Consider the following 23357-nt stretch of genomic DNA (forward strand, 5'->3'; position numbering starts at 1 on the left):
GCTGAAAAAAGAGCACACGATTATTTATAAACAATGAGTGATATTTATTGTCATCAGTAAGACAAGTCAAAAACTTTCTTTTCAGTATGACTAACATAATCTAAAAAACACAGAAAGACAATCATGAGTGGATTTGACATGTTTTGTACTTGATGTAAGTAACTATTGTTTTCAGGTTTTCATTGATCTACAAAACCTGATGTTTTCAGTCAAGCATATACAAACAAAATGTCCAATGCTCTAAGCTTCATTACCTCTGAAATATCCCTTTTTATTACAGAACCTCCATTTGTTTATTGCAAAAATACATGAGCATATTCTATAAACTTGAAATTAGGGACAAACTGGCAGATCTTGCAGTCGGTGGGAGAGCCTGAAAACACATTCATAATGAGGCATGTGACTCCCAGCAGAACCAGTCAGGTCACTAGAGAGCATTAGCCTCACCTGACTGTCAATGTCAAATTGGTCAAAGGTTAGCACACATGATGAAAGGAATATGGGTTATAAAAGTGGCTTTGATTATAAGGCAAATTACTAATTGGGCCCCACTGTTAAGAGTTGGTCCTCACCATTAAACATTAACCTGACGGAAGGAGCCTCGCATCCGTGGTCCCGTCCAGCCGAGAAGCTGGCGGCCGAAGTTGAACGTGGACAGCATCAGGCCGAGCATGGCGAAGTTCCCAAATGATCCACGCATCCTTTTTTTAGGATCTGATTAAGAATAATAGTAACAATAAAGACTTATTTACACCCTGCTGTATGTTACCAAAGAAGAAAATGACTTTGAACTTTTGTCAACATGGTCTACTTACCTCCTGTAGAGTACCCATGTGCGTACACCTCTCTGCTTATAATCCACACAACTCCAAGTCCAGTGGCACACCGCTGTGACAGACACACACACACACACACACACACGCACACAAAATCAAAGGAAACAAATTGAGATATGCCAGGAGTTTTTTTTAAAAAAGCATATTAACTTATTCCAGCATCCCATCAAATGAATCAAAAACTGATTCAAAGTGTGAACTTCAATGACTTTGCATGTAACGCCTTATTGTGGACAAACTGCTACAGTGGTATGACGGAGCAAAAATCTACTTACAGGACAATTCATTCCAGCAAAAGCAAGGCAGAAGAGAAAGGCGGGGTAGATCTCCAGACTGGTGGGAGGTGATAGGAGTAGATTGACTTTCACCACTTTATTCATTACTTGATTGAGTCATAAAAGTGTGGTGCAATGACAGACAAAGTTAAAGTCGTATTGCTGATATTAAACAGTTAGACTTACGTGTTTTGGTGAGCACGCTGGATGCAGTTGAAAACATTCCCATTTTCTGGGTCGTCACTGTACATCTGAGGATACTGCAAGGCAAGGATGTTTGTAAAGAAAATCTTAAGAGCTGAGTAAGCTACAAAATATGTGCCCAGCCCCAGCTTGAATCCAAGTCAACAAACTGCACACTGGGTTCATACTTGAATGAATGGAAGGAGGTTCCTAACAGTGTAAATGAGAAAGCAAGGGTTTTAAATACTGAACAATACTCACAGGCACGTTGTACTTCTTGCGGGCTTTTCCAACTTTAAAGGCCAGATGTGTCACCATCACCATGCTGGCAACACCAGTCAACACCACATATCCATACTCCTTGGAAAGCACAACCATCCTGACGACTCTGACAGAGAAATAAACACAGCCATATTAAATGACCCGAATAAAGATGCATAGATTTTTTTTTTTATTATTCATTTTTAAAGAAATAACTTTTACATTTTGTTTTTCACCTAGCTTTTTTCCCCTTCATTTTAGTAATTGGTCAGAATATGGAAAAGTACAAACACTTGCAAAACATTACAAACATTGCAGCTTTTCAAGAATTTTAATACACATCATTCTGGGGCTTGTGGGCTTTCTTGACTTCTGTTACAGCGAATGATTTACAAATCTGTCAACGAGAAGATAAAACGAAAAGCAGGCAGCAAGGACGACTTGAAAACGAAAGGTCAGAGAAGGACTCAAACGTCGCCATTAATGTTTGAATAACAACTTTGAGAGGAAACGCAACATAATGACAGACCCCAAAATAATTAAAGCGTTTACCTCACAGGTGAAGTTGGAGCACGACGCAGATAGCTTGAAAGCTCAGGTGAAGATAGGTAGACGAGCAGACGCTCTGAAGTTTCCTACGTAAATGCGTCGGTTTGCGTGAGGCTTACGTAACACAGAGAGGGCGTGACACCAGTAGAGCAGACTTTCCGTTATTTTAGATAATTATTTACTCGACAAATTTAATATCTAGTGAGTGCTAAGTGTCACCTAAACATCCGGTTTCACTTCTCGGTATAGTTGCATTTGTGTTACAAAGCAACATTTCACCGGTGGAGAATTAGTTCCACTTTTGGGACATGCGCATAGACCGCAGGTAGGCTGCTTTGCTATACACTCGTTGCCAGGGCAACCAGCTGAAATAGTGAACTCAGAAAGACCAACAGGAAGTGCTAAATTTAAGGCTACTGGGACAACACAGTGGGGCGAATACAGCTAACACATTTATGTAGCCTACACTAATTATCTTCGCTTGTTACGTATTTCCAATGTAATTGGTATATTAGTTATAAAGTTATACATATTGTGTTTATAATTCACTGAATTCCCCCCCCCCCCCCTTATTTATTTATTTTACTCCATTTTATTCAACTACATTTCTGTTTTGCTGCTCTGGTAGAACCACTTAACAAAGTTTCTTGTTAAAATAAGGTGCCTTTACAAATTTCCATAAGCCATAGGCTATCCCTGAATAGAATAAATATAAAGAATAAAAATATGAGTTACAAAAAGCTGCATCTTCACCACCACCTATTGAACTGATTAATGCAACAGTAACAGTCTAATAATACAGTGACACATAATAGAAGCAACACTTAAGGGATGGTACTGTTTTGAAGCAGATTTTCCTTTCAAAACACCCAGGAGAAATCTCGTGAAACGTTTTGAGGACAATGTGATTGCATATATTGGTGGTCACCTCCTCTTCTCTAGTTTAATCTGTAACCTGAGTAAGATTTATCACTACATTAATTGATGCATAAATCAATATGGTTAATTATTATCAGTTAATGCAGCTATAAAGTGACAGGTCCAAGAGTCCAAAAATACAACAAACAGCATTAGATATGACTAATTGATATGTTCAACAATGTGAAGAAACACTCCTTTTGTATGACAAATGACTTGTAAGGAGAACCACAGGTGCACGTTTACAACATATCATACTGCAGTCTTGTTGAGTAAGTGAGTTCATAATCTCATGGCCTCTATTCTGGAAAACTGAGAGGGAAGGAAGCTAAAAAAATGATTGGACCGCACTGTTGAGGTGACCTGACAGGCCAGACTTCTCTGTGTCACATATCAGGTTAATTTGAGGTATGCAAACCCTATTGCTATGGACACAGGGTCAAAACCATAAGAGCTGCTGACGTGGGACTACAGTCATAATCAATATTAAATACTTAATATAACATTATGATTTATTATATTAAAACAGTAGTGCTGTTATTAAACAGGGTCCATGCATGGCCATGACCCTGTTGAACACCACAAGCTAATACAGAACAAAGCAGCTAACTGGACAGGCTTTTAATCTGAACTCTTGCTACTTTGTTTGTGTCTACAGGTTACTGCAAGATGTTACACTTCATTATGTACATTAAGCTGTTTGTTTCCATTTCCATTCATCAAGCAACTAGTGAAATAATGTTCATAGTTGCTTTGGTGCCCTGTCAGTCAATACAGAAAAATACCATTTGTGTATAGTTCAATGTTTTCAGAACATATGCGGCTGAATTAGGCAGTTAGTTAAACGTCTGAGTCCTGTTGTATACTGTGCTAGCACTCGTGGAATGCCTCTTGTCCAATCACATTACTTTGTATTACTTTATTTTATATCATTATGATGCCCATTTACTTTCCATTTCATTACATGTTGCTATAGTGTAGCCTACTTCGTCTTTGTTTGACCTTAAGCATGCCAATACTTGTTGGAATTACATTCAACCAATGCATGTCAGAGGTTGTTCGAACCAAAACAGGTTTTATGAATGCAGATTGTCAGTAGAGATAAATATGGGAGGTGAGCCCTCACATCTGCAGTAAAACGTGACTGACAACTTGCTCTAAACCAGGGGATTACAAAAACAAATACCTTTGTGTTTGACTTTTGCAATTTACAGTCAGACAAATGTAGGATGTATGTGGTAGCTGTCAAGTCATCTTTGTTGTTTAATTATGTTAGTATTTTTAATTTTAAGATATATTATATATTATTTGACCCCATAACACACACATTTACTATTTTGATTCCCCTTAGGATATTTTTTTAGAGATATAACTTTATTAGAACATTTTTTTTTCCAGAATTTGAAATAAAAGGGTGTTGAGTTTGAAAATGTTTTACTAAACATGAGTTATGAATGAGCCACTGCTCTGTCAGAGGTTAAATAATAATACTTATTAGTGTTTTGTAAATAACGTAGATGAGTTGAATGAGCCTGAGCAATGTTGCCACATGTCATAACTATCAAGCTGCAAACCATGCATGAGAAAATATAAATCGTAGTTTCAGAACAGCTGCTCACTGTGTAAAACACTTCCATGTATGGTCACTAGATGTCCTCATAAAGTCACTGAATGCCTCCATCAGGAAACAGTGGTGTAGTTTAGTTCAGTCCACAGGATGGCAAAGCATTGTTATGAATGTGTAAAGGCCTCCTGCTCTAATTTGACACCTCCAAAAACAAACAAAATAACAGACTAAACCTCCCTTGTGTGTGTGTGTTCTCGAGAGAAGAGGAGTGAGTGTGGTCAGGGTGCAGTTGGTTGTTGACCATCGTTGACTCGGGGTGGTTTCTGTCGGCCTCACATCTGTCCTCCTCCTCCTCCTCCATCATGTTGAGTCTGATTCAGCACTTTAACACCTACACACAGAACCAGGAATAGACTTAGGAGTCATAGTGAGACTGGAGGGAAGAGGAAAACAACTGCTGCATGCCGGAGACCACCTTGTCCCATCTCATCTCGTCTGGCTGTATACCAGTGTAATGGTTTTAACTGGAGGGGGGCTTGGTTGCTTTGCTTTTGGCTGATTTGACTTTGTCAGTCATTATTGTACACGCCTCATTGCACATAGAGGTCTGAGGGGTGTAGCTGACATGGATCTTCAATCTAAACACATTGTTATCATTGCCCTACTCTCTTGTTTCATATCATGTTCACATCCAGTATGATTTCCAGGTGTCAGGTTAGTTCCATCTACACACACCCACACATGCACGCGCGCACTCACAAACACTCACAAACACTCACACTCACACACACACCCACACACACACACACACACACACACACACCTGAGGCTAGCAGCAAGTATCCAATACACATACAAGTCCAAAATAGATATTTTGGTGAACTTGTGTTGGTTAAAGGGAAAAGGTGCCGTGACACTGGGATCTATTTAAGGTGCACCTCTGTTTATTCAGAGAAAAAAACAGAGAAAAACAGAACTTCCATGCTGGTTCTATTGCTTGCTTCAGCGTGAACATAAATAGTAATTTATATGTAGCTTTAAGCTAGAACCAAACATTTTAAAATCTAAATATTGACAGGTCAAACAGACAGTTTAACATCGTGTGAATAAAAATATAGGCTAGACAAAAGGATTTCTAAGGATAAGGCAAATTAAAAGTCGACCACCTCTCTCTCAGGGGAATCACACAAAAGGGCAACAGTGGCAAAAATATGAAACATGGAATAAAAATGAACAGGTAGAGAAGTCAAGGCTCCAAGTTTATTTTACTGCCCTCCAGATGAAACAAAACAAATAGCCCAACCCAAATGCAAGTTAGCCTTACTAGCCGTAACCTTAAGCTAGCAACAATCAGGGGACATATTATGAAAAGTCCACTTTTACAGTGTTTTTGAACCTATATTTGGGTAACCTGAGTGTCTACCGACCCACAAAATGTGAAATAATTCCATCCAGTCCTTTGTTTGTGGACTGCATAAGTCTTACAACACCTGATGTATGTCTCTTTGGATAAAAGCGTCTGTTAAGTGAATTGTAGAACGCCGAGAAACTTGCTCCATTTCTAATCTACTGTCCTTATGATGTCACAGTGGGATTCTGGTAAAAAAAAAAAAAGACCCTCCTCTCCCCTGGTATCTCCATCCATGGACTCCATCTCCAGCCTAGAGCAAAACTTTTGCGCAGGTCCACCATTTTTATTCTTGCTAGCGGAGGAGTGATGTCTACTGGGAAAACTCAGGGGGGCTCATTGCATTTAAAGAGACACACACACCAAAACGGAGCGTTCTGAGAGAGCTGGTTTATAAAGGGTCACAAGCCTGCTTGGTTCATGTTATGTTTTGAACAAAGCACAGCACAGATGTTTCATTTTGGACCACAGGGAACTGTTTGAAAAGGTGGAAAAGGGGTATATCATGTCCTCTTTAAACAACTGGACAGACATAACTATATTGTGGGGGATACAAAATATTCACAACGAATGATTTAAATGGGATTCATTAGGATAATAAATTAGCCAAAAAGTTCAAAACATACCTCGCCTTTTAGTGGGAATCTTACAAAGGGGCGGGGCTTACGCCTACCATAGAAGAATAGATTAAGGAGGCGCTTTGAACTGCAACAGTAGGCTACTTCCAGAGCTGCAAAGAGTCCTTAAAAACAAAAAAGTAAATGAAAAGGTTGATTTTGTGTAACTGCGTAACATGACAGTAAGAGATGAAGGTCTGTGAGGTCCTGTACACTTACACAGACACTATTTACGGACACAGCTTCTACACAAACACATCTGCCTGAGGCATGTGTTGATGCATGGATTATCCTACACTTTACTAACCCTTACATGTAATACGCTTCCCTACTGGCCCAGCGACTTTCTCTCTCGCTTCAGCTCACTGCGAGGCATGAGTCCACTTCTCATCACCCCCCCCCCACCCGCTGAGCAGTTGAGCGCCCCGCTCCGCTCATTTGGATTCAGTTTCAGGGAACGAGACGATGGGAAGCATGCTACTGACAGCGATCACTGCAAGCAGCGCTGCATGAGAGCACGTTATGCGCGCTCACAAGGCGTAAATGGCTGTGTTTTCATGGGAGAAGCTCAAATAATAGAGGAAATTTGACAAAGCATGAAAATATCTGGTTGTCAAGAAGAAGAGACTGGATGCGCGCTGGATCCAGAACCAACGACAGGATGAACTGAGATTACGCGCGGGAGGTTGCCACGGGCAAGCGCTGGGTTTGACCTCTGTGAACAAATTTCTGGGACAAACATCTCGGCGAGGATGTCTCAATGAAGAATGTGACTGAACATGACTCTCTGCAAACGGGGTGGATGAAGCCCTCGGCGGTGTCATGCGTCTTGCCCCGCAGCCCAGCGCGCAACCCTTGCGGCTAATAGTTCTGATCCTCTTCCTCGCCACGCGCGCGAACACATCCCCGGTGCTGTCCACGGGCTGCCCGGACAGGTGCGTGTGTGATGACCAGCTGGTGGTTCAATGCGCCGGGCAGCACCTGACCACCTTCCCGGTCAACTTGCCGCTGGCCACGCGGCAGCTCATCATCTCCAACAACCGCATCGTGGAGCTACCGCCGCTCGCGCTCAACTACCTCTCTGATCTGGTGTACCTGGACTGCAGCAACAACTCCCTAACCGAGATATCCGAGTCCACGTTTGGGAATCTACGGAAGCTGGCCTACCTGGACCTCTCCTTCAACACCTTGACCCGGATCGAGGACAGGACGTTCGGGCCCTTGACGAGCCTGGTGATGCTGAGAATGACGGACAACCCGGGGCTCTCGGAGATTCATCCGGACGCCTTTGTAGAAAACACGGCCCTGCAGGTGCTGGATGTGGGTCGGAACAACCTGACAGTCCTCAACATCACCTCCCTGATCGCGCTGCCCGCCCTGCGCTCCGTGGGTCTCAGTGGGAACCCGTGGAGCTGCGAGTGCGACAACGAGGACCTGTGCCTGTGGGTCCACCTGGAGGGCTTCAAGTTCCAAGGTTTTAATCTCTTTTATTCTAATGTCATCCCAGCATGACCTTTCCTAATGCTTTCATATCAAATTAAAGTAGGCTTCAGAGAGCTAATCACATAGAAGAACTGCTGGGCTCCAGTGATTAATCATTAGATAATGCTGGCTTATATAAACTTTTGACCTTTTGCTGGCTGCTGCCTATAGCTGTATCTCACAAAGGACGATAGCCCCTCTTATAGAAGAAATATATCCCCGAGTGTTATTTCTTTATTTTGTGAGCCACTTTTATTATTGTTTTCTATGTTATACTCTTAAGGTGGAATATAGAGTTCTGTTAAAATGTTTCTTCCCAGGCCTATTCTTTAGATATCATCAGAATTTCAAAATGCAAATAACTGACTGCTGACATGTTGCCAGTTTTGACTAACATAACACTCTGAACAATTGTGGTTTGTTATCATTGATGATAATTTAACAGGAAACTTGTTGATTTTGGGGTAGCACCACCTGGTTCCATATTTTAGGACGTAATGTGTGTTGTTACTGATACTGGTGTCAGACCAACTCTAGTGGCTTGAATATTGTGTGCACAAGTCATACAGACACGAGTACAAAACAATCAAAGAAAAAAAGGAGCTTAAGGAGCCAGGCCACTACTGCACCCAACACTTCTCCCCCCCCCCCCCCCCCCCCAACTATCCTGTAATTTCCGCATGTTCACATGTAACACTGGTTGTAAGCAATGATAAAAAAAAAATTCCCCTGATCATGGCATCTTAGAAGGTAAAATGAACATGCACCCTCTGCCTTCTGGATATAACCCCGTATATATCAAAAACAATATTATATTTATAGATTAGAGGCCGGTCAGCAGCTCTTGTTATGTTTTCTTAGTAATGTTCATATGAATTGATAATCTTGTGGTGGGACTTTTTTCCGATGCAGTTAAGCCAACCAAAACAACATAATGATTCCAGGGTTACCACATAACCACAGTTGTAATAAAAAAAGAAAAGAAAGAAGTGTATCCTGGGGGTTTGTTGATGTGGAAATTGAGTTACTGTGTTTCCACTATGAGCTGCAAGTGCTCAATAATTGTAAATGTCTGAGGAATAGAGAAAGCAGAAAACTTAAACAGAGAACTATTGATGTAGATTGAAAGATGTATGAACTGTTTTCAATTTGTATTTCATAGTTTTTGAAACAGCTAATGAATCCTTTGCTTACAGTATATTTGATAATCAGCTGTGAGCTACACACAGCACTTATATTTGCACGTCTGGTTAGATGCTTTACTGCATTCTTCCGTGTCTCAGTACCTGTCTCTTTGCTATGCCAAAATGCTTTAATCTAATCTTTTCTAACTTGATCTAAAATTACAATCTGGGATTGCCATGTTGTAAAACTATTCTATACTCAGGTCTGACTACCCTATAATAGTAAAAATATTAGTCAGACTCATTAGGCCCTTGTTGGCCCTCACTCTTTACACTTGATGTGGAAAGTAATTGTTAAGTTATGATTGTTTTCTGATCAAACACTTCCTGAATAAAATATATAAGATTAAAACTAAAATATTAAAGGTCTTATGGATTGTAACACAGGGACCCCATCAAGGCAAGGCCTAAATATGACATCATAAACCACCCCAAGGGTCTCATCACGGCACTTTATATTCATAACCATGCATTTTCCCTTATATATTTTCAATTAAATTAGCATGAACTAGTTAACACAGTACCACTGGAGCCCCCCGGGCTGTCTGCCTGTAAGGAAGGAGTGACTCCGTGCTAACATCTTTGAAATTCCTGCACATCATGTTACTTAAAAACCCTCGTCATGTCTGCACAGCTGATAATATCACGCCATCATCTCTCACTGGTCTATTATGTTACATGTCCCAGATATGGTGTGTGGTGCAAATTATGTTGCCATGTGTTTACCATCATGAGGTTCGGTGAAGTCTGCAAAAGTTCAGCCCCTCTCTCAGCTTTCAGCGTGATGACATGCAGGTGACAGCAGTGCAGCTTGACAGCACTCAGACTATCAAATAACAAAGAGGGTGAAAGAGGATCGGAGGCGAATAGGGGGCTGTTTGATTTCTCTTCACACAAGTGTGTTCATTAATTTGGCACCGCAGTTTTTGGAGCAAAACTAGAGAGTCTTTTATCTTGGAGTGACCAATCATTTCCTTTTTAATCCAGCCTTTGGGATACCGTGCTGCATTCGTGATTAATGGAGCATAGTTTCAGCATCAAATATTGATCCCTCTTTTTGTTTTGTTTCTGTCAGGCTGATGAATGTGTCTGATTTTCAACAATCTTTCTTACTTTGAGTTAATGTGCTCATGCTCCGGAGTGGATGTGTCACTATGCAAAAGGGCAGCTGCTATTTATAGTGAGTCTTACTGAGCAAGAAGCCAGTCATAACTCCAACACCATAGCATTAATACACCCGCCACACTTCCTGAAAAAGGCATCCCCTGCACCTCTCTCCCACACATACACATGCTATAGTAAACCATGGTCCCTGCGCAGCTTAGTCCAAATCCATAACAAGTCCTGCAAGAGCTGTCCTATCTTCCTGCTGCTTTGTCTAGTTTAATTTGGAGAGGAGCCTCTTGCAGTGACAGCTGCCAGCAAGGGAGAAAGCGGACACACTCCGATACAGTCACACTCTACCTCTGTTATGTGTACACACAGCCTGTCCATCTCTTACAAGCAGACAGCACAGGCACTCAGACTCAATTAACTCAATCTTTCTTCCACTGTCATCTAAAGCACACCAAAAATGCATTATATTCACACTGTGAAAAGTCTGTTTAATGTCATCTTGCTGTGTTCAAGCAAAAAGTTGCAAATCACATAAATGTGGCAACCTCACACAATGTTAAAATGTCACAGACAGGGAAAATCCAGTATATTCAACATCATATTTTATAACCAAATATCTACAGGTAGAAAACATCTAATGCTTGAGTCTGTTCACTTACTAGCTTACATACGTTTTTGATAGTGTTAAGCGATACGATGGGAGCTTGAGGCATCTACTCCTTTATATAAAGCGGACGTTAATAGTTGTTGCTTAGTGAACATATCAAAATGTTCTTAACCTTAAATGTGCAACTTTTAGAGTATATGTCCAGTAGATGTTGCACTTTAGCACCAGTCTCACACCAAAAACAAAAGTTTTCTTTGGCCATGCTTCCTCTATCCCACATCTCAACACCTCCCCTCCTCCCCCTGGTAGTGGTTTAATGCTGTTAGTGTTTGCTAATGTGTATGTTGTTTTGACTTCTAATATACCTGAAGTCCATAGAGTACAGATTTTCATTCTCTATTGTCTCTTCAGTTGTGTCACGAACGGTTGGAAAACAAGGAAGGTGGACCCAAGTGCAGAATAACCAAAAATATTTAATTAAACGAAAAGGCCAAAGGCAACAAAAACTTCTTTACAAAAGTTCAACAAAAAAACACAGGGATCAAAAACAGGGAGCCACAGAGGAGCACGAGCAAATATTGACATACCACCGACCGCCATACAAACAACATACAATGAACTGACCCAGAAGGGAAGAAACACAGAGACTAAATAGACACAGGGGTAATCAGACACAGGTGAGACTAATAACACAGGTGAAGACAATCAGGGCAAACAACATGGAGGGAAAACACACAGAGGCAGGAATGAACACAAGACAAGAAACACTGAGGAGAACTACAAAATAAATCATGAAACACTGAAGACACACAGAACTCAAGAATGAACAAAACACACTAGAACATTAAGAAACACTAAACACTGAAAAACAAAACTAAAAAAGACCAAATCATGACAAGTTGCTTATCCATCCAGAAGCTTTGAAATGATACAATTATTTTGTCAGTCAGTACAACATTATATTTGCATTTCAGCTTCCCACATCGACTTGGTAAAAGGACTTGAGATTGTATAGAAGTTTTTTTAGTCTTCTGGCAACTCGAGCCGATTTTTGCACTGCAGGTCACACCTACCCGTTCACAGCCATTCACACTATGACGCTGACGCAGCATCTGGAGCAATTTGTTTCATGCCAAAGGACACATCGACATATGGCTGCAGGTTGAGAGACAACCGACTATACCACTGACCCACAGCCTCCCCATGAATATGTTTAATTGATACACTCACACATGCATACAAATGTATTTCTTTATTTATTCATTTATTTGATTTGCAAAGAGACTATGTACAATACTAAACATGTCATAAATTGATGATTTGTACCAGAGTTAGCTTGAAGCTAATTTTCATACAGTCCCTTGACAGGTCATAATTACGAATGCATCACAAGACACATACAGAATACAGAGTGACACAGCAGTACAAACACAGGCACACACAATTGAAACAAGAATATGCTACTTTAAAAAAGGTTTGTTGATGATTAAGGTGTTAGCTCTTTTATCAGCAGTTTTTCAGTTTAACTTCAAAGCTGCAGCTTTTAATGTTGCACAGAAAGCTGTCTCACCACAGGCAGTTTGATGAAAGGATAAAGAACAATCTCCTCATGAAGATATTCTTGTGGACTCTTAAGCCTTCTCCAAGTAAAAGATAAGAATGTGACGTTATGGAGGTTGGGCAGAACTTTTTTAAATCTTGAAGGGAAGAAATAAATACATAATGAATAAAAACATGCAAAGCTCAAATGATGATGCTTATCGTTTCATACAGGGATGATTTTATTTAGATGTTAAGGCCAGAATGTTTATAGTTTGTGACACAAGGTCCCCTCAAGTTACTAAAAGAAGTAGGAAATAATAAAGGCATAAATATTGTGTTTGCATCCAAAGAAATACAATTTCTAATTTGTCTTTATCTTGCTTGTATGTGGGCTTTTATCATTTAATTTTTTACGTCTCTTACAATAAAGTTTTGGATCCATTATGATGTCAAGGTATATGAAAGGGCTGTGCAATCAATCAAGTGCAATTTCAATGTTTGTCGCAATATGAGAATTTGCAATAAACACATTGCAGAAGTTTGAATTATCGCAATTAATAACAAAAATTATTTTATGTTAACAAGCAATGCTTTCTCGCTCAGCATTTGATCTATTGGATGGAGGCGGGTAATAATGCTGCATTCATGTGCTGCTCGGGTGGTGGTCCATGTTTTCGAGTTGGGAAGTCATTCTTCCGACTTCAGTGTGTTCACGTGTTCTCAGTTCAGAAAGTCTGAATGTTGTAACAACAGCAAAAAAAAACAGCGTTGATGCCACAAAGAAGATCTGTGGAATGTAACTGTTAAAAGTTATATCTGAGCAAAAAGTTGATGTGCAATACGTGAATTAATAAAAAGTATCTTAACATTAACAAAACATATTTTGCCCCTCATGTGACGACGATTCTGACGTCAATTCGGGAAGCCGGGCACCTAATTATTTTCCAAGTTTCCAATGCTTTTTGGTTTTATTTTGGATTCAGAGTTGAAACTGAGTTGTAGCTAATATGCACTCTTTCATTTTTGTTTTTTGATTTCAGATTATCAATATCGCAATACTGAACAATGTCATCACACTAAACATATTTCTGTATACAGGCCTAACTCACCAAATATCACCATCTCTAAAAGTCTTTTTTTACCAATAAAAACTCAGTAATTCATGAATTTAGACACCCAAACATGCTTAAACATACTTTCATTGCTTGAGGAGGAGGAACAGATGACAACATTTTACGGATGACCATGTTTTCAGCTGCAGGCTCTGTCTCCAAAGCCTTGTTATCTTGAGTCTGGGTCTCACCTGGTTCATGCAACATGGCTTTGCTTGTCTCCTCAGTTTAGGAAACGCATCAACAGGGAACGAGTGAGCAAGGTAGAGAGAGAGAGAAAAACCTTCAGGAAGGAACCAACAGATTCTCCTCTGTCTCGCCTTCCTGGCTAGATTAACACTCTCCCTGTTATATAAGGAGAGCGTCTAGAAATAGAGCAGAGTGGGGATGGGGGAAGGAGGGAGGGAAAGCCCTCGTCTTTGATGCAAGTCCCATTGGGGGGGGGAGGAGGGGGGGGGGGATGGGGTTGATGCCAGAAGGGTTTCCTCCCTGGCTGACAGGCACACACACACACCCTAACGTACACGTGCACACACTCATAAGCATGCTCTGCAAGGGCCGAGATAGTGGATGAGAAAGTTAATTCTCATGGAGGGTGTTTGTGCATGTTAAGAAGGAGTGTGCATGTGTGTGTATTCTGTGTGTATGCATGGATGGTTTGTTTGTTAAAGCTGGAGTGTAACAGCATATTGTGTGAACAGTGCACAGCAGCAGCCTTTGAGAGGATCAGAGTATTGCTTTGAATTCTCTGTGCTGGATGGAGCTGAGAGAAGCTGACTGTCCTCGTGTTCTTCAGCTGCACGCTAGTTTTCAGATCTGTCAGCCGCAGAAGAGCTTCTCGCAGGATAAGAACAGAGATTTGTTCACTGAGTAAATCAAATATTAGGAGAAGTCACATTTCTGTCACGCTATTTAAATAACTTGTCAAGTGATTTGATTGAAAGCTACAGTGTGATCCCTCCGAACCTCCATCAAATCACACCTCCCACCAGCCTGAGTCAGTTATAACACCTTTATTTGTTGTTACTGAGACTGTATGAATATATAGTCAGCAAGCTAGCACAAAAGTTGACATATCAAGCTTAAAGGGATGGTTTAAATAGGTAGCTAGGAGATTTGAAATTATTATCTGAAGTAAATGAATAAGAAGTACAAAAAAATGCCTAAAATGAAAGAATTAGCTAATTTAATGGACAAACAGGTGACATTTTATGGGAGTAATGGATTCAGAGTTAAAATGTTAAACTACAAAGCATCTAAAAAGCATCTGAAAGTAATCTATGAACAGTTAGCATAAAGTTATGAACGGTTAAAAGGGTTTAATTAGTAAAGAGATTAACTGTTGGTTTGCTGAAACTAATGGAAGATATTAGCTTATGAGCTAATGATACATACAGTCTGTGGTTTATCTGGGAAGCTTATGGCTGTTTGCTAAGACAGGGCAAAACTTTCACCTGTCTCATCATTTATACAAAATGATTGGACACACACATTAGATGCCTTCTGTGCGTAGGAGTAATGACTAGTTTGTTGAGACTGTGAGCTAAAAGCAAAACAGACTGTGTCCGAAACTGTAAACTAACTCACGACTACATACTAAAATAGCATATAGGCTACTAACCTGACCGTTAGTATGCAGTTAGCATCATATTAATGTAGCCTACGGGTCACATGACTTCATAAAAATATCGATATTAAGCTAGGGGCTACGTTGGATAAGCTACCACTAAGCTAGTGCAACTGTGGATCCATAAATATAATTCAACCACAATATACAAACGTTCATTACTACTGAAGCTACATTGTAATTTTAATATTATTTGACAACTTGTAAAACATTACAGTTTGGTTACTTTTATTTTACGTGATGGCTGGCTGGCAAGCTCCGCCAGATAGTCTTAGAGCTGCAATGCATTATGGGATTGAAAAGTTCTGGCTGATCTTGTAAATATCCGGTTACCTCTGGAGTGCATGAAATTGCATGCTGTGATTTAGGGGACATACTTCTTCCTCAATGTGACGTTAAATTTAGTATGAAAGTACACACACTCCAATGAAATCTCTTGCTGAAATAAATGGATAAACAGAAACACAAACATGATTTTAGCAAAGAAATAATAGATAACAGCATTTGATCTGTTATCAACCAAAAAAGATATTACAGGTTGCAGAGAATCAAAGCAGCTTGCCTTCATGCACACTCTATATTTTTTCCCAGATTGATGTGTGCATTTTCACTAATGTAATTTTTACAGCAAGACGCCAGCACAATGAGAATGTTTGTTTTGAAGCTGTTGCAGGGTTACAGAGAACTGCTCCCTGTGCAGAAAGTTTCAGCCTTTTGATCTCTCCCAGTGGGAATTCCCCCCTGTAAGAAATCTTTGAAAATACTGAAGCCAATTAAAAACATTGGCAGTATGGAGACGGCAACACTCTTGTTTTATTTCTGCTCACAGCAGTGAAAGACTCAGCCAGACTTCAGGATTATTTTCTGTGAAAGCCTCTCTTGTCAGCTGCTGCAGAGCTCAACAGCCGTCATGTGGCATATTTAATTTTGACTGATAGGCCTTTTAAAAATGTATCCATCCACTGTATTTTTCAGAAAGAGTAAGAAGTCTATATTTTCATTAGGATTTGAGGATTTCAGGAAGGTCTTAGTGGTAGTCATATCCCTGGCCTGATGATAAGAAACCTTATTATCTGGTTTCAGGCAGACACAAAGGCTCGAGTCACTCTCTAATCCTGTGGGGGAGAAAAGATTTTGAATAATTCATCCATGATTTTTATTATTTTTCTTTTTTTTTATGTTGTTTAATGCTACATCAACTTAAGACTGTAGTTCACATGGGAAGCTCCTTAAGCTTTGCAGCCTGACAAACAAGCTTCATCGTTATGCAAGAACAATTTCTGACTGTAAGCCTTATGAACCTGAATATTTTATGATATCTTCAGCCCAGTTCAAAAGTTTGAAATGAAAAAAAGTAATATGCCTGAATTATTAAACAGGCGGCTCTGTTTAATAGCTTATGTAAAACATTTTCTTTAAGCTACTTTTCATGGCTCTCAAACATCAAAGGATCCTTTAAATCACTTGGTGATTAAAGGAGCAATATGTAACTATGTGTTTGAAATTGGTACTGCAGTCCAAATTCAAAACAGTGGAAAGAGATGTCTCCCCTCGCCTCCTCCTATCTGCAGCTGATGCTCATGCAGGTTGCCATGTCGCAGACACTGAAGCTTCAGTGTTTAACCAGCTCTGCATCGGTCTTGAAACCTTTCTGCTCTCTAACCTCTCTCCATTTTTCAAAAACATCTCCAATATTTATCCTATTTTTTTTTTTTGCTCGTGGAGCTGAAGATGCCGAGGCTATTCAGGTGGGGTAGAATCAGTTATATTTGAACCAGTTTGCTTACCCTAAAACAGGTCAAAAACAAATAGAGACTATTCTTGACTTGAACTGAAACTTAGGAGGAGGACATACTCACTGCTGTCGTCAGAGAAGCCAACACTTCAACATAGCATGTTTCCTTAATGTCTGATGAGAAGGTAATTTTATGATTTAATTCAGTAGATATCTTCAAATTGCTACTTTAAGAGGCAAGGGTGCATACATGCTGTTTGTAAATAGGATGAGGTCAATTGAACCAAAGCAACAGCTATGTGCCCTTTTTATATAGGCCTTTTTTTTCAAGTCAACTTCTTTATAAGTGGCAGTTTCTGAAAATAATACATTATGCTTTTTAGTTAAACACAGCACAAGTCACTTCACATTCTCAGCAGCATTCAGAGTCCATTTTAGCTCACAGACTGTTCAAAGAGGGACAACACACCACCACTGTAGCGTAATTAATTCATTAAGATATTATATGTCTTGTGTTCGATTGAACTCCACCGACTGGTCCCACGTTTCAGTCTCCGGCAAGCGGTTCTTTTCAGGCCCAGAGAGGTCCACAGGTCAGATTAGATGCCTTGAAACCTGGGTCGGAGTGTGCAGCTGGGATGGAGATTGTACGTCGGTTCAGCCGTCGTCTAAGATGCTCCAAGAGGATCAAACAGGAAAAATATTAAAGAGTCTTTTGATGCGTCGATTTCCAATTCAGATTAACCTGATGGCCATCTCGATGAATCCAAACTAAGGAATTGGCGTTCAAAATTGAAGAGCAAAGACTTTGGAGAAGAAAGTTCAAAAGCCTTGCTTGAGCCAGAAAGAATTGGTGTTTCCAAAAATGTGCGCTGAAAATAAAAGTTCGGCAGAGAGTCGTCTCTACGGCACAAACTTAAAAGAAGTGATTCGAACTGAAGTCCGAAGAGAAGCGAGCAAGAAGCTGAAAAAATCTTAAACAGAAAACTGGAGATCTGAGCTGAGTCTTGAACTTTTATCAGCTGGAGGAGAGGAGGAGTAGCCCGTTGGTTACTCAATAAGATTAAGAATAAGAATCTAAACATATATACGTCACCAAACATTCATTTCAATATTATTTTTATCAGATCCACGTTGATGTAGGTTCACGTCATGTTTAGACAAACATTTCTATCAGATTCATGTTGAGATGAAAATCAAACTACCTGGGAACATCTTCAGTTAATCCCAGCCTGTAGGTGAACAAAACCATGTTATACAGTCAACATTAAGACATATTAATAAAGTAGGAAAAGAAATTGGTGTCTTTAAATAACACCTTCTATAGCTAATATCAAAGAGTATGCTTTATAACACGTCTAAATGTATAATTATGAAGGTTACGTATTCATGGACATTCTAACACTAGATGGCAGTAGCGCTCCACGTCAAATTCCTATTAAAACTATTATAACTCTCATTTGTATTCTTTAAAAAGATGATTATAATACATTCAATGTGAAAATTACAAATATCTAGATGAAGAAAGACATCAATGTTCATTTGATGCAGAATTGAACGCTGTGGTTTAATTCAGTTCTTCAGCAGTCCTTCAACATTCGTAGATAGCAGAGTGTTCTGTTCCGCTTGGTTGTTTACTCAAGGTGTTGTAAATGTTTATAATATCCTGTCCTCCAGAGCCTGTCTGAGAGGGAAACTTAAAGAGCCCATATTATGCCCTTTTTGGGGTTTGTATATTTAATCTATGTACCTACTTTTGTACGTTCACAATAGCTAAAGTCCGAAAAAAGTGTCTGTTTTCATGTACTGCTCCTCCTTGCTCCCTCTACGCTCTGAGTCCGTCAGCTGCACTCTGCTGAGCCCACACTGTTAGACCCCACGTGGGCCAAGTCTGCTCTGATTGGTCTGCCGATCCGCTCTGTCGTTATTGGTCAGTTGCTCAGCACGCTTCTCGGAAATTTCAACATGAGCTGCTGGGCTTGCCACAACGAGCCAATGGGCTTAGATCAGTGATCTCACACTGACAATGACGTCGGACTGACAAATTTTTATCGAAGGGGGCTAGAACCGAGCGTTACATGCGGCTAATGCTACAGCTAACAGGAGGACGTAGGAGAAGCCGTGTTTCCGCGGACTTTGAATTTTTGCATAGATGTGCATGCCTAAACATGCACAGGACACTTGGAAAACACACTAAAGGGCATATAAAACCAGAAAAAGCATAATATGGGACCTTTAAATAATTGATCAGTTCCTTTGTTTCTTGGTAAAGAGTAACCAACATGTTAATCCACATCCCTGAGTCCTGCAGGAAGAGAAGTTGTGAAACGTGGCTGCTAAAATCGGCTACACCTCCTTCATTGTGAAGTCAAAAGATTCAGAGCTCCCCCTACTGACTGACTGCAGAACAGGTCAAACCTGCCTCCTCCATGTTAACAGATGGGATAAGGGGCAAACTTTGATCCACCCTAATAAGTGTTTATGTCCTCTTTTTTTCTGCAATGATTAGTTATTTGATTCTATGGTGTAAAACGCTATTATTGACAGCTCTGTTTACTAATGTATGTGTTACTTGCTGTGTGCACCAGATTAGTAGAGCAAGGTTAAAGGTTCATTTATTGTCATTCCAGAAACATGGGTACATGAGCAGAGGAGGAAACATAAAAAAACACTACCAGAGGAGTCAGTGAAAATTTGTAACTGTGAGTGTCTGATTCAATCCAACACAACAATCTGCTCGACTGTTGACTTTACTGACCTAAGGGAAATGTGAATTAGGTTAGCGGAAAACTTGTGTGACTTCAATACCGTGACTCTTCCAGCTGATCCCTATGCAGACTCTGGCTCCAAATGAGCAATAGGTCAGCGCCTGTCACAGGGGCTATTTTAATTTCACTTTTACAATGGGAGGAGGCTGTCGGGCATGGCCATCTTTACATACAGTCAATGGCCCAAACCCTGACCTACTCCTAAACCTTTAGCAACTAATTTAATCCTTACCAACTTTGACTGTTTCACATACCTTAAACCTAAGGTCATGGTTTAGTTTGGCTTAACCATTTCAAATACTTAAAAAAAAGTCCCAGCCCGGGCTAAATAGTTGTAAACCAAAAATGGTAGACTATAGACCATCTCTCAATCTGAGTAAATCTTTGTAGACAAACATGATTTGGGAAATGAAATGTTAATACATTTAGCTCCATCAGGTAGAACATATTTTCCAATGTGGTTGTAGCCCTGCACTACCAAATATCTCAGTGAATCTTTGTAAAATCAATGATCATAAAGAAGACAATAGCATCCCTCTAATGCATAAACTGAATGTTTAGGAGAGCTTTGGAAAAGATTAGGTTAGCTATACAGATTAGCTATTCTCAAAAGTGATGAAACAATCCAATGCCAGCAAACGAGGATGTGCAGACACTATGTGTGAAGCATGATGTCAGGCAGTGCCTCCACAGTGAACAAAATGTGTTTTGAAGGGCATCTTGTTGCCGTCAATGTGAACCAAAGACCTTAAGCAGATTTTCTCTCTCTTTAAGGATTAGACCATAAATAAATTCTCATCTAAGATGTGTTTTGAGAATCATTTCCAGTTCTGCATCGTGTGCTTGCTCCCCGGGACTAACGATGCAAATGTTATCTGTAAGAAAAGAGTTTTTAGTTGAACTTTTTAAAATAGGAAATAGAATGCACTCATACAGCACTTTTGTAATCACTTAAAGTGTTTTCAGACGACACACATATATCCACACTCTAATATTAGAGGCTGCTTATCATATTTATACACCACTGTCAATGCCTTCTGGAGCAACTTGGGGTTCAGGGTCTTTTCCGTTGGCACTTTGACACTTTGTAAACTGCAGGAGCTGCGGATAAAACTTTGACCGAGGTCCAACTCTACTACTAAGACACTTTGATGATTTGATGAATACAAAACGTGTGAAATGTTTAGTTTACATTTTCAGTGACACATTTCTTTGACATTATGATTCATCACCTATTGTGTTTTTGTTCTCTGATTAATCCTCATTACTTCTTGCTGCTGTTTTTGTGTGACAGATGAGGGACAGACGGTGTGCGGCTCACCTGCTGACATGCAGGGTCGTCGTCTGGGTGAGGTCGGCCTCCAGCTACGGACGTTATGTCACCAGACTCTGGGCTCCTGGGACTATCTTTTCTTTGTGGTCATTGGCTTTGTCATCTTCGCTGCTGGCACAGTGTCGGCCTGGGTGATGGGCGTCATTATGGTGCTCTATGAGCGCTACATCAAGAAGAAAGATGAACAGCTGGACGTGGACGACGAGGAGGAAACCATCGAGAGCGGCCGTACCTCACGTACCAGGAGTGACCATGGCAATGGGAATTTGAAAACATCACATACTGTGTGAAAGATTTATTCATCCCCTGCACGCCATGGATTCCTACAGTGCCTCCTGTCAACTTCCAGGACTGTCTGTGAAGTCTAATCACACTCCTGTCACACTGAGTCTGTGTAACAGGCTCAACACCGAAGGGGGAGGATTCAACAGAAACGAGGCATGTCTGTCCTCTGATTTAAAGTGTGCTTTAAGTGTGCTGAGGTGAGGTAACACACACTTGGGCTGCCATTGTTGAGGTCCTGAGCCCTTTGTTATTACTGATTATGTATGCAGACCCTTTATGGTTTATCACTCAGGGCGAGCAGGAAGGCTATTACCCAAACTCTTTTACATTGGTCTAACCAACAGAGAATTATTTTAATGGTTAACAGCATAATATGATTAGCTAATGGTCCCATTCACACATTTTAGAAAAGTGTCAAGAAGTGTCACATATTTTGTACCTATTGACCTTATTGCCTGCAGTTAGATGACAGAGATTGATACCACTCCAATGTCTTTGTTAAATTTGAAGCTGCAGCCTGAGGCCCCTCACTTTATCTAGCATAAAACCTGAAAACAGTGAAATCGCTAGTCTTGCAAATAGTCCTTGACACTGCTGACTGCGTAAAACATGGACAAAGTCTTTGTGACATCACCCATTGTTTTTTGAACAGGACGTTTTGAAGCACATCAGTTGAAATGCTATCCTAACCTAACTATTGATCAATCTAGAAACAGGCAAAGAGGTGGGGTTGAACATTTTGCCAAATTATAATCAAAACGGATGAGTCTTAAAAAATGTAACTGCAGTTTTTTGTATTTCTGCTGCATTGGCTTGATGTTTCCACAACAGAGGTTGCTGCATGGGCTTAATGGGGATTCATTGGCTTTGGGAGCCAGCCTCAAGTGGACGCTCTGGGAACTGCAGTTTTTCGCACTCATTTCCACATTGGCTTCATTTTTAAAACGGTTACTGCTGCTGAAATCCAACAACGAGCACCTCTAAAGGTCATGAAGTAACATGTTGTATCTTTAATTTTTTCGCCAGGAGCATGAAACATCTAACTTGACCATCGATTAGTATATCCAGTAGCGGCCCATCCTGCCTACTGTGTTTTCAAATACAGCAGCTTGGTCAGTGGCTACATTGATCAAAATCTGATGCCGTAGATACCACTTTAGTGTCATTTCTCGACACCGTCCACTATTTATTTTGATGTGGCATTGAGGTAAGGTGATAAAGTATGAAGAGTGTATGTCAGTCAAATGTGAACTCAAGAAAACACAACTGTCTTTTAGGATGTGAAATTATTAAAAAATATATATTTTTAAGAAGTTAACTTTTTTTAGTTAGTTAACAAACGGCCACTATGTAACAAATCTGTATTGGTTTTGTTAAACATGGTCATAAGTTGTGTAACATACATTTTATGTAGCTAGCACATTTAAGTTAATGCTTATGTAAACCTAAAAAAGGGTGAATTTCTGAATCCAAACCAAGTACTAACGGAGCATAAACATGACCATACTGCAATGTTTCGCAATTTGTAAAGTAAAGTATACTTCAAGTACCCCACAGGGAAATTAGTTTTAGACTCTGTCCTGCAGAAACAGACAATAAACTCATAGTCTGACATTTTTTGCACATCAAAAAGTAATTAAATATGAAATCATTGTAGGCAAGCTTTATTCTGAGATGTTACCAGCAATTATTTATGTAACATTCTTAGTCTCTTGTTGTCTCTTGTAAGAGTCGATCAGAAGTTGCACATTTTATTTCTCGTGACCAGAGAGCTCTGCATGCGCAACGCTGACAGGAGAGGGATATCTATTATCAGACTTTGGCGCTTCACTTCAGGCCACAGTCCGAGCCGCTGTTTTGTAATAAGCTGGGAGGAAAGGTAGACACAAACGTCAACCGTGACCATTAAGTCTTTAACTAAAATTAAGATTAAGATTTACTTTATTACACTC

General features: G+C 40.1%; 2 protein-coding genes across 3 annotated transcripts; one reads left to right on the top strand and one right to left on the bottom strand.

Annotated features, from left to right (window-relative positions):
• Positions 1–20: 20 nt before the first annotated feature.
• Positions 21–2267, bottom strand: mgst3a (microsomal glutathione S-transferase 3a). 2 transcript variants are annotated; one of them, XM_061044257.1, is made up of 6 exons: positions 2108–2267; positions 1556–1682; positions 1298–1371; positions 1112–1169; positions 816–888; positions 21–714 (listed from the first exon to the last, which is right to left on the bottom strand). In XM_061044257.1, the coding sequence occupies exons 2-6, from the start codon at positions 1670–1672 to the stop codon at positions 575–577; spliced, it is 462 nt and encodes a 153-aa protein (XP_060900240.1). In that variant the 5' UTR covers positions 1673–1682; positions 2108–2267; the 3' UTR covers positions 21–574. The 2 variants fall into 2 exon arrangements, with proteins under 2 accessions (XP_060900240.1, XP_060900242.1); XM_061044259.1 differs by having other exon boundaries at positions 2113–2243.
• A 4818-nt stretch (positions 2268–7085) lies between these two features.
• Positions 7086–22998, top strand: LOC132978907 (leucine-rich repeat-containing protein 52-like). Its single transcript, XM_061044260.1, has 2 exons — positions 7086–8088; positions 21082–22998. The coding sequence occupies exons 1-2, from the start codon at positions 7437–7439 to the stop codon at positions 21408–21410; spliced, it is 981 nt and encodes a 326-aa protein (XP_060900243.1). The 5' UTR covers positions 7086–7436; the 3' UTR covers positions 21411–22998.
• The last annotated feature ends 359 nt before the right edge of the window (positions 22999–23357 follow it).

The sequence above is a fragment of the Labrus mixtus genome, chromosome 8, assembly GCF_963584025.1.
Source record: "Labrus mixtus chromosome 8, fLabMix1.1, whole genome shotgun sequence".
Taxonomy (NCBI): domain Eukaryota; kingdom Metazoa; phylum Chordata; class Actinopteri; order Labriformes; family Labridae; genus Labrus; species Labrus mixtus.